This window comes from Parasteatoda tepidariorum, chromosome 9 (genome assembly GCF_043381705.1).
Source record: "Parasteatoda tepidariorum isolate YZ-2023 chromosome 9, CAS_Ptep_4.0, whole genome shotgun sequence".
Taxonomy (NCBI): domain Eukaryota; kingdom Metazoa; phylum Arthropoda; class Arachnida; order Araneae; family Theridiidae; genus Parasteatoda; species Parasteatoda tepidariorum.
Window position 1 is genome coordinate 53,485,428 of NC_092212.1, and position 12,772 is coordinate 53,498,199.

Below are 12,772 nucleotides of genomic sequence, written 5' to 3' on the forward strand. Positions count from 1 at the left end.
TTAGGCATTGCTTTTTAAATTAATTACATATTTCATTTCTAATTTTTATTGAAATTAATTTGACTTGTGACTTACAAACAAGAATGTACAATTATGTATATACAAACATGTCAAAATTTATTTTCAAAATGTTAGGAGCCTATAAACAAAACTGTAGGACGGGTGCACAACCTGAGGATCTCCAATTGTTGATGTACGGCCTGCAGGAGCCTCTGAACATAGTAATTTTCTTTTTTTGAAAAATAAAAAATCACTTTTTCACATTCTCAATTTGTGCAGATTCTATTGTAAATTAATGTTTTCCGATCATTTTTTTGTGGTAATTACTTTCAAACTCCGCATAGTTTCTAAAGAACCAAATATATTTTCAATATGATATTACAATAGGCTAATTTCAAATTTGAGAAATCACTTTTTGACTCGCTTTGTTTTTGAAGATTTCATCATATATCCAATCATTTTTTTTAGTTATAACTACTAATTTCCATGTGGCTTTTAAAATCCTAATACATTAACATGATATTGAGACTTGTAAGTAATAAATCAAGCATTTAATTTATCACTTTTTAACGTGCTTTATTTGCGATAATTCTATAGCAAATGTAAATTATTTTTCTCTTTTTCTAAAGGAAGGTATTGCTATGCTTTTCATGTGATTTTGAAAATCCCATATTTGTACAAAAAGATTATTATAATAAGAGAGTTTCAAATCACACATGCATTTAGATGATTATTTATCGCTGCTCGTTATTCAAATTGATTACATTGTAAATTTAGACAGATCTTTTTCTTTTCCTTAAGATTTTGACTATCCGGCTTCTTTAACTATGATGTTAATACATCATGCAAGTGTCTAATCCTGCATTTAAATAATCACTTTTTGATACAATTTTGTGCACATTTCATAGTAAATCCAAATTATTTTAGCAGCCTTTTTCTTCAGACAGTGCCATGCATTTCCACATGGTATTTAGAATCCGGGTATTTTAATCTTATTGCAACATGTGAAATTTGAGAAAGAACGAAAACATGAATTTTTAAACAGCTTACGGTTTGTAATTTAGTTTCAACTTTTTTAAGTGATTATATTAGGAAAAACTAGAAAGAAAACTTTTTCCATTTAAAATACTTAAAAAATCTAAAAATTTAGAAAATAGAAATAATATCTGAAGTACCAAATAAATATTGAATCTAATTTTGTAGTATAATGGTTTTGCTTAAAGCTTATAAATTCATCATTATCAACAATTACCTTAATAAATATGCAAATTACTAGCAATAAAATAATACAAGTACTAGTATTATAAACACAAGATTGCATCAAATACTAGATAAATCTACATTTAAAAAAAGTATACTAGTGACCATACTTTAAACTTAATAACTAAGCATACTAGTAGTTAAATAACTATGATAAAAAATAAACACTAAAGGGAGGAAACTGATAACACTATTTTTAATCAATTAATGAAATTTTTTTTACTGTTAACCAATCATAAACAATTCAGAGACCCACAGAGAAGACAATAAGCAAAAATATTATGCATGTTATAACATCTTCTCATAATTTATAAGGAAAAAAATATAGCTATTGCCCCCAAAAGTGGAAAAATGATTTAGGCGATAGCTAAAATAAAAAATGGAGATAAACAAAAATATGTGAAACACAAATTGAATAAAAATTAGTTGACAGTTAAAAATTGTTCAAGGTAAAAGCTAGGGAATTTACAAAATTTCATGCCAACGTGAACTTTCATCTTTGAACAAACTAAACGAGCTCTCAAATATCATGACAGAGAACATCAAAAACTCCAACACTTATTTACTGCATAACACCTCATATCAGCCATTAATGTATTACAAGCTACCTGGATTTCTGGGAGAATTTCCACAGTAAAAATAAAATCTGTTTAATAACTCACTAAAGTTATTCTAAGCATACATGTATATTCTTTTTGAATGAATCGTAATTAAGATCATCTTACCTATATGTATGATCATCTTTAGGAGAACTGCAATTGTTTGCTATAATTTCTTTAGATGAATTACGGCTTTTCTTGGAATTCCCCATATGAAGAGTTGTCGTAGATAGATTGTCTTTAACACTATTATGGTTCAGTTTCCCACGACTTTGGGACGAGCCAGTCGTCACAAAGCAGGCAACACCATTGCTCTTAAGAGTTCCCTTTTCGCGTTCACAGCTCTCATCACTCTCATCAAAGTCATTAACACTAGTTTTTATGAGCTGTGTTTCCATATATTGATAATCGTGCTTGTCTACAGCCGTGGAGTTTGTATTGTGTTTCCGCGATTCACGACAGTCCAGTTCTGTGTATGATGCGATTTTACTATCCACGCTGTTTGTGAGAGATAGTGTTGTTAAACTGTTTTGACTATTTGAACTATTACTGATATTGTTTCCACTACAGATGCTTTTTCTTCCATGGCCATGATTTGCTGTTACACAATGGCCGTTAGAGATTATTTCCTCTGTTGCTTTGGAAGCTGCAAAAAATTAAATAAATAAATATTAATATTTAACTGTATAATTCACAATTGAAAAAAATACATTAGAGTGCCAATTGTAGAAATACATTAGAGAGCCGATTATAAAAATACATTAGAGTGCCGATTATCTGAAAGCCGATTTACTGGGCTTTTCAATTATACGAATGGTTCTCAGACCCTGCATTTTTCCGACCTACATCAAAAAAAAAAATAATGATGATGATAATAATCCTGAAAATGTTCATTTTCAGAATATCGGGGAGGGGTAAAAAAAAATGAAGTTTGTCTCTCAGTGACCTTGAAAATTATCTAACATTATTTCTGCCCAGTTTCAAATGAGTAAGTGGTTGCGAAGAAATTTTAAAAAAGTAAAACCTAAACACACCAGTTGTAATATGGTTTAATTAGGTACTACTACAATTGCAAAATTCTAGGCCTGGTAAAGGTGTGAAGGGAAATTACTTATAGATATTTTTATAGCCATTTTTAAAGTTTTTATTATCCAGATTGGGCATAGTCTTAATTGGTTCGTATAATCGGCACTCTACCGTAATGATAATTTTGCATCTTAGTCTTTTTTTCTTTTTCTCCCCAGAATTATTTTTTTTTTAAAAATGGCATTTTTTTACCTATCACTTTTAAAGCTTTCATACCATTTTTATTTTATAACTTTGGAGTAGAAAAAATACATTTTCGTTTTTTGCAGGTACTCTCCATGCCAATGAAAAAATAATTTCAAAATAGGAAAGAAAAAAAAACAACATAAGTTTGTATTGGGGATTCTTTTTTTCTTTTTAAATTTTATACAGTAAACTATTTTATAATATATTTCAAAGAGCAGTCTATAATTATCGCTAATTCTGAATTTTAAAATATATATTTGAAATTAACAGATTCTGTAAATAAAACATTTTTAGGATAATTTTTAATTTAAAAGTTTGTTTACCAATAAGATAAGGGTAACAATTTACGGTAAAAACAAAAAATTTCCAAAATTCATAACACTTAATGTGATTGCCTTTTTATTTTATTTAAAAACTTAAAAGAATTTTAATATTTACAGATACTAAAATGTGATCGATATTTTGAGCAAAATTTGGAATAACAATTTGTATTAAATTTAAAGTAATCTGCCATAAAATCACAATTAGATGTCAAGTTTATAATACAGTATAAAGATTTCATTAATGATAAAAATTAATAAATTTATCAATTTTCCATTTTTGCAGCAAAAATTTAAATATGATAACAAATTTAAATTTGGAGAAAACTTCCTATTTTACTGCAAACATCACAAAATTTTCTAAATCACAACTTCTAAACTAAGCTCATTAGCACAACAGTTCATGGGGGGCTCCCAAGGCCTACTGAACCCATCACATTTTTCATGACCTAAGGCACTGGGGCGGAAGAGTAGATGTTTCGGCTGAGTGGTCAGCTTAATGCGAAGCCCCAAGTGTTTAGTCACTACGGATGCTTGGTACTCGTTTTATCGAGCCACAGAAAGGTTGAGTCAACTTTGCTCGGTACTAGGATCAAACCCAGATCAATAACACGAGAGCGTAAAGCACTAAGATTCAGTTACTGGGCCTCACTCAGTGAATTCAAATCTATTAAATATTTAAATCTAATATTTATGTCTATATTCAATATAAAAGCATTTTGTGACAAAGTTACATACATAAATACATGGTAATAACTTAAAAATCTTATTAAATTGGAACATTAATTAAAGTACCTTTTTCTTTATCTTGCACACACGTGCTTGCTATGCTGGGTGCTTCAGCAGGCAATGCTTGTTGTATTAATTGAAAGTAAAATTCATTTTCTTTGGCAACTTCTTTTTGTTTTCTCTAAATAAAAAAAATCCCAAGACCATGTTTTAGAAAAAGAACCTTAATTATTTAAATACCATTTTTTAGCATTTAATTATAATACAACAATTTATTTCACTCCATTAAAAAGATGATAATCAAATATTTCTCTAAGTACCTATAATACCAAAAATGGTAAAAGAAAAATAAACACAAATAATGTCACGAAAACAGACATAATATAGTTTTGGTTCTATAATGAAGAACCTTTTTCAGCATCGAAACACAGAAGTGTTTTACTTGATTTGCAGTGATCAATATTGATGTTTAGGAATAGGTTGTTTTTTTTAATTCATAGAATATAAACTATAAAATGCTTGCTCGCACCATTTTTTTTTTCATAATGTTTATCTTATTTAATAAGTACAATTGCATTAATTTACAAATTTTTATAATCACCAATTAATTTTGAAAAAATTTTTTTCCTCATCTTAATGAGAAAAGTACAAAAAACATACTGCAACATTTGCCACTTTAGTCTCGGGAATTTCATTTAATACATGAAAACAATAATCTATGCTTTATGTTCAAGACTTTTAAATAATTCTTATGCATTCAAGACACTTGTGTTTTAAATCATCAATGCTATGTTTATAATTTCAGAAATTTTTTATATATATATATTATATAGATTAAAAATGCTAAAATTAGTACATGATAATAATGATTAAAGATTATATTAGCAATTTTTTTTTATAAAAAAAAAAAGATATTAAAAATATTTTACAAACAGTTGTTATATAATGCTGTAAAATCGTTGCAATTTGATAAAATCAGCTTAAAACTGAAAGTTATTGTGTTTGCAAGTAAGAAAATCTTTAAAGTTTGCAAAAGCTCTCTTCATCCATATATGCATCTTGATGCTTAACATCTAACTTAAAATGATATAAATCATTTCCTTAATGATATGCTCTTATTTTCTAATGTACTTATGCGAATACAAAAAATAAAAAATATTTATAAAATTTGCAGTGATGTTAATTTTTAAAATAATTAATCTATTCATTTTTTCAAACAATTCTTAGCTGGGGAAGCAAATGCAAAAGACACTTAGCCTTAATAAGCTATATAAGAGAATAAGAAGAAAAAAAACAAGTTTAATCCTTTGGTTATGATTAAGGCCCGGATTTTGATGACATTTGCATTTTTGGATATTTTTTGTCCTTTAGAGCACTTTTTTAGAATTATAGGCCTTTTTTCTTAAATTTTGGGGTGTATTTTGCATTTGAAAGCATTTTTTAAGTTTTTTGTTAATTTTTTCCAATTTTTATTACTTTTTGGGGCATTTTTATTACATGAAATGCAAGATTTGTCTTATCATTTTACATTTCATATTTCAACTCTCAATACCACCTGCATGTCATTATGTTTTTCCATTATGTTATTGATTGATATAAAATCTTTAGAATTCTTTGTTACAGCTTTCCTTTTTTTTTGTTGCTGTTATTTTAGGATATAAAACATATTTTTCAAATTTTAATGAACGTAGAACAAGTATTGCATTGCTTAATATTTTTTGAAATGACTCATAATAATTTTAAAGAGTAAAACATTGTTTTAGTTAAATATTTTTACTTTATTTAAGTCATGTCATAAGGCATTTTTAGCACTATTTTCGCATTTTTAAGGGCATTTTTTGCACTTTTTAAGGGCATTTTTTGCACTTTTTGAGGGCATCTTTTGCACTTTTTAAGGGCATTAGTTGAGATTTTTTAGGTCATCAAAATCCGGGCTCTAGTTATGATGCTTAGTATGCTGAAGCCTGTCATTCTGTTCTACTTGCTCTACCATGAGTAAATAAGAGGTAGATGAATGATCAGAAAAAAATTGCCTCAAAACATTCTCCAACAATCAAATTTGAAGAGATTTTCTTAAAATAAAATCATGATACTCACAAGCCTCATTCTGTATCCAACGTAACTTTTGAAACCAAATCCAAGAGTAACAACTGGATACCCTATGCTAAAATTAAAAAATTACGCATTATGAATGCTACATTAATTATAAAAATAAATGAATACGTAAAAACATAAGAATACAATTGAAAAAGAAATTAAGTTTTTACCAGTGTGCTGCAAACGGCCTACAAAGATCTAAATGAAATGGCAAATTTTTAAGTTCTTTGAGCCGCACTGAAGCTTCAATATATACAAAAAGTAACCATAGAGAGATGGTAGGAAGACAAATTCCCCTCTCTAAAAAAAATAAATAGTTAAAATTAGATCATGAAATACACGCACAAAATAAAATTGGTTTAAAAAAAAGATACTAAAAACAAAAATTCAAAAACTGATAAAACAATTTAACATTCTTAAATAAATAATCACAAGAAACTAAAACGATAAGATATTTAAAAAAATTCATTCGCTTCAAAACTATACGGACTGGATATAGCAGTCAACAAGTTTCAAGAGCTCAAAATTAAGAGCAAATTTTTCACAACTCACCAGAGGTGAATGAGAAGAAAAAAGAGTGATATGAAACAAATGTTAAGTTGCCGATGAAGAATGGAAAATAAAAGGTGGGAAACAAACCTAGAAAAACCAATGTGGCTAAGAGGGACAAATCAGGGTGATTTATCACCAGGGGGAGTATTACCATTAGTCAGGGCCTGTATATTTTTGAAGCAAATGAAGTTTTTTAATCAATCAATTTAACACTATATTTCAGAATGATGCTCTTAGGCTTCCCGCAACCTAGGAACTAGCAGCTTTTTCGTCCCTCAATGAAATAGATATCCCACAAAAACAAATTGATAATTTGTAAGCTACAAATCGATTCTGGTTGCCCCCTTTCACATGGTGGATGCTAGAGGACGGGGGTTTGAAAGACGAGAGGACCACTCGTCTGGTCAGCAGAGGGGGAGATAAGGAGTGATAGATTTATGAGGAATTAGAATGGATAACGCCTTATCTTGACAATTTGTTCTTGTGGAATGAAATATTTATTTCAATTTGTTTTTGTGGGATATTTATTTCATTGCGAAACGAAGAAGGTTGGTTGCGCTCAGCATTATACTTGCAAAATAAACGTAGAGAATTAAAATACTAATTGCATAAAATTCCTGTAAAGAAAACATAGTGAAAACAAATATTTATAATGAATAAATGAAAAAGTAACATTAAACAATATAACATTCTGTTTGAGAGAGATGCAGAGCTATTTTTAGCATATTTAAAAATGCCTCTAATTCAAAATTTAAAACTTAGTTTTGCTTATTAAATCAAAAAATAATGAATTAAGTCGAACTATCTTATAACAAGTGAGAAGTGACCGTCATATTTGCTTATTTTTTGCTAAGTGCTGGTAAAAAACAGAACCATGATAAAAAAAAAAAAAATTGCAAAAGTTCATAACTACCAACTTCATTTTTTATTTCTATACAGTGTAAAAGTGTTAATTTGCTTTGAAAAGTTTGGTGACAAACTACACTTCAAATTGTTCTCTATTTTTTCCACTTAGATATTTTGTGATTCTGGATAAGAGTACAATGCACATAAACATTGCATCATGGCTAATGTCAAAGATACTGTAAACATATTATGAGAAAAAAATAATTAAATGCTTACTTTAATCTGTACTTTCAATTTCAAGCATCAAAAGATTTTTAAAAATGTAATTTCAAATGTGTTGGAATTTAACAAATACCAAGAAAGAAAGTAATTTCGTTAGCTAAAATTAATTAATGCAGCAATAATAAATTTTAAAACTAATGCAGTAATTTATTTAAAATAAATTTTAAAACCAAGAAAAGAAATAATAAAAGTATCAATAATTGAAAACAGTGTTTTTAAACTTTTAAAATGAATACATATGTATAAAAAATCAGTTGTAAATAATCAATGATTTAAAAAAAGAAACTTTTAAATCAACAAACCCTGCGACAGACCAATGAAAACTCGGGATCATATCACTGACTCCATAAAAATAAAATGCATACATATTCAGATTAACAAAATTATAGTCATTAAGAAGGGTTTTACCTGTGTGCCACACATACTGAACCCAAACGTATGTGCTTGCTGCAAAAAACAGCCAATGAACAGGGATAAAAAGAAAACAAATCATGTCTGAGGTGAATGCAATAAAAACAAAGAAAACTGAAAAAGCCTGAAAAGAAAAAAAAAGAATTTATATAATTTGTACTGTTATTAATTTCACATTTAAGAAAATCAGAATTTTGAAAACATTTAATACAGATATATTAATACAAAACATCATTTAATCAAATAGAACAAATTAGTAAAGAGGTAAAAAATTTTCCTTTATGAAGAAAACAAAAATCAGTGTTCCCCATAAGCGTTTTTAGAAGGGCGACCTGCCCTATGATCCTTGTAAATGCGTCCTCTGCACTTATTGTAGAAATTACCCCTTAAAAGCATTGTCTTTTTACTCATATTCCATTTTCTTTAAAAAATAACTCACTGTCTAAATAATAATTACACACTGGTAAAATTATCTGTGTTAATAAGTATTCAGTTCTGATTACTATTAAAAATATTAATTTTGTTACATTTTTTTCAACTGGTTAAATTTTTATAAGTTTCTCTTTTTTTTTCAGGGAGGCATAATAATGAATTTTTTAAGTGATTCTAAATTTTAAAATTATTTTTTCCTTTCTTTCTTCTTTTTTTTAAAAAAAAGGTATTTTACTTAAAAAAGGTTTTTTTTAAATTTTTTTTTTTTAAAAAGCAATGTTTTTTTAAATGTTCATTTTTTCCTAATTTTCAGTTTAAATTATAGAAAAAAGCTTTCAAGTTCTTTATTAATTAACATTTTTTTGAAAAAATTTATGCTCAGAGATTGTATTTCAGCATGCCTTTAACTTTTTTTTTATATAAACTACAATTTTATTTATTTTCTGGATAATGTGTGTGAATTACTTTTTTGAAATACATACATAAAATAAGATAGTAATTTAAAAATTATTGAGAATCAAATCCAGTATTACAGAATATTACACAATTTTATAAATGTATTAAGTGAGTGCCTTTTCAGAATTCAAAATGCTCTTTTCTGCGAGGAAGCACTCTGCACTTTTTTATTCCTAGGGAGAACTCTGCAAAAACTAAATAATTGCATGACTTGAAAACTTTATCCTTTTCAAATAAAAATGCCATAATTTGTTTTCTTCTAATTCGACCATCGCCAATAGCATTGTGCAGCTGTAGTGCGACGTAAATTAATAACAACAACATCTAATTGATTTCAAACAAAACACTTATTTGATTCCTTAAAAAAAAAAAAAAAAAAAAAAAAAACAAACACTTGAATTATAAGTACATTAAATATTTCAAATTTTGGGAGGTAGAAATTAACACAGTTGGAAAAAGTTAAAGAAAATTAAAAAAAATTTACTTGCAATAAAAAAAAAAACATTTTCTTTCAAAATAAAATTAAAATAACTTGTAATTTAAATTTTTCAAACTGAAAATATTATACTAACTTCCACTGAATAATTTTTAAATTTTTAAGATAAATTTTTAACACAAAGAAAAAAAGCTCAGCCATATAACGAATTGTACTTTGATGCAGCCTCTGAAAGCCATAAGTCACCCTGCAGCTTTTGTCAGAAAAAAAGCTCTCTAAACTTAAATTAACTTAAAGCAGGATATACCTATAACTAAATAAAAATTACAATTTATTGAGTCATCATAAAAGTTAATAGTTTTAAGTTTTTATTTACCACAAAAAAATTTTAAAAAATTGTTCTGCCTCGGTACTTATTTCAGTGAATAATTAATTTTACATTTTAGCATATTCCAAATTTTTTTGTGAGTAAGTATTATTTCAGATAAAATACATTTTTAAACAAAAAAATCATACTACAATTAAAAAATCATATACCTAATTTTAGGCTTCAAAAAGGATAAAAGATCCAAATTTGAAAATAAATTATACCATGTTCCTCATTGAAAACATGAAATATTATAGAAATAATTTATTTGAGGTAAATTACAGAAATACATTTTTGTAAAAGTAAAAAATAAGTTTAAAATTTTCAATTATCTATTATTATTTTTTACTAGTTTTGTTATTAGGATTTTTTTAGAAACATAAATGTTACATCACCAGTCTATTAAAAAAAAGTCAGTATGATGTAATGCAATTACATCACCAGTCTATTAAAAAAAAGCCAATATGATGTAATGCATGTATTACTCAAATCCATCCATTTTTCCAATCTCATACATTCTGGGTATTATTATTAACTTTATTTTATTCATTCATTCAGTTATTATTATTTGTTTTTTCGGAAGAAAAATATTGTGTCGATATAAGATTTAGTATTTTGGTGACACTTAAGAGTGGGAGAAACTGTTCTTGGCAAATTGTGTTTAACACTCAAAATTTAGAGAAAAGTGAGCTCAAGTTCAGGTAAACCCTAAAATAAACCACAAAATTTCAAATACTGAAGAAAAAAAATAATTCAAAAAGCAAACAAACGTCAGGATTACTCAGAATAACACAGCGGGAAAAGTAATAATGCAATAATTTACGTTTATTTTGAAATATTTGAAAACATAATTCTGATAATCTTTTCAAACTCCTTTCTTCAACATTTAAAACTTCACTGTTTACTCGTAACTGTAACTTGATATCACTTTTCTTTTGGAATAATTATATAAAAAGGTCAGGATTACTCAGAATAACACAGTGGGAAAAGCAATAATGCAATAATTTACATTTATTTTGAAATATTTGGAAGCATAATTTTGATAATCTTTTCAAACTCCTTTCTTCAGCATTTAAAACTTCACTTTTTACTTGTAACTATAACTTGAACTCACTTTTCTCTAACACTTTAATTTAAAGATTTTTGAATTGTCATGAAAAGTTTCTCCCTGGATAAATCATAGACTAAGATCTTTCAGATCTGAGATAATTTTTAAAATTTTTAAAGAAAAAATTACTTTTTTATTAAAAATATATAAAATTTCTTACCAGCCCCTGGTATTTAAAAGAATCGTACACACTGCGTAGCAAAAGCCAAAAGGGCCACAGGTACTCAAAGCGAAACTCCAGAATGAAGTCAGCCAACAGCACCAAGGCCCAGACAACTAAGAATTTCACATACAGAAAAGTACTGAAAAATAGAAAAATAAAAGTATTATAATCTTTGATATTAATACATACATATAATCAACAAAACTGAAAGAAACAAAAATGAAAATTTCAGATGCATAGAAAACCAGTCTTTTTTCCATCTAAGCAATTCCAATTGTTGAGTTAGAGTAGCCTTTCAATAAGTTGCTGAGTTTTCAAAAAGCTACACTGAAGTAAAACCAATGGAAGAAAACTGATTTTTGTATTTGAAATCAGTTTATCAAAGACAGCCAAAATTAAGAAAATAAATTAATAAGTTAGTATTAATAATACTTAAGAAGTCTTATAAGTTTTGGCTATTATTTTTTTATTTTTTTAATTCAGTAATATTTTTTAATTTAGATATAATACTGAATCTTTAAAAGTAGAAATGACCAATGACAAAAATTAACCTTTAATGTAACTAAAAAGAAGCTACTACAGAGAACTTATTTACAAAAATTAGCCTATTTTTATTTATTTAATTTAGCTAAACGTATTTTATTTGGAACAAAATCTCTGGCATAATCTAGTAAGGAGAGGGGAGAACAAAAAAATAAAACTATGATTTATGTCTTTATTAATCATAGATTATAACTGAACATTCATTACCGACTTTTGACAATTTTGCGAAGTCGAAATGTAATCGCGACACATAAAAAATTTTCAAATATTGTTATATTCTAATTTTTTTTCTTAATTTATCTATATTTTAATAAGAATTTAAAATTGCTTCTTGCAAGATTCACTGAAACGTTCATTCACTAATTGACATTAATCGAACAAAATAACAAAATTCAATTGTAAGCTAAAAATTGAGAAAATTATATTCAATATAAGAAAAAGTCATTAACTTATATTGTCGTACCAAATTAGGAAAAGAAATTAATCCAGCAACATATATTGTGTTTATTAACTACCTTTATACACGAATCCCAAGCACACTTAATTAGAAAATTCACTTCCTTAATTCGTTTGAGGATTCAACCTATTTCAAACAAATGATTACTATGATTCTTATTTCTCAAACGGAAGATAAGTCTACTGAAATTCATCCGAAGGAATAGGATTGAAATTTCTTTTACGTAGTCGCATGAAAAGCACTAGGATTTATCAAGACTACTTATCATTCTTATAAATGCTTATAAATGCATAATATACTTATAAATGCAGAACTTGATGGATTAGAAAAATAAAACGAATCAACGTTGTACGAAAGCCGTTATTACGAAATGGTAGCAATTACTCAGGGCAATCTCAAAACACGAAATCGAAATAGCATGAAAATAATAAAAGTCAATTAA

The 12,772-nt window shown here is 27.0% G+C and overlaps 1 protein-coding gene across 4 annotated transcripts in view; it reads right to left on the minus strand.

Annotated features, from left to right (window-relative positions):
• LOC107452953 (macoilin-1) overlaps positions 1-12,772 on the minus strand; it is a 63,056-nt gene that overhangs the window by 17,430 nt on the left and 32,854 nt on the right. For all 4 annotated transcript variants that reach the window (XM_043049647.2, XM_071185300.1, XM_043049646.2 and 1 more), the window contains exons 2-7: positions 11,328-11,469; positions 8,366-8,492; positions 6,448-6,577; positions 6,278-6,344; positions 4,247-4,361; positions 1,986-2,505 (exon numbers count right to left, since the gene is read on the minus strand). In XM_043049647.2, the coding sequence (XP_042905581.1) occupies positions 1,986-2,505; positions 4,247-4,361; positions 6,278-6,344; positions 6,448-6,577; positions 8,366-8,492; positions 11,328-11,469 (1,101 nt within the window). The remainder of the gene's footprint in view (positions 1-1,985; positions 2,506-4,246; positions 4,362-6,277; positions 6,345-6,447; positions 6,578-8,365; positions 8,493-11,327; positions 11,470-12,772) is intronic.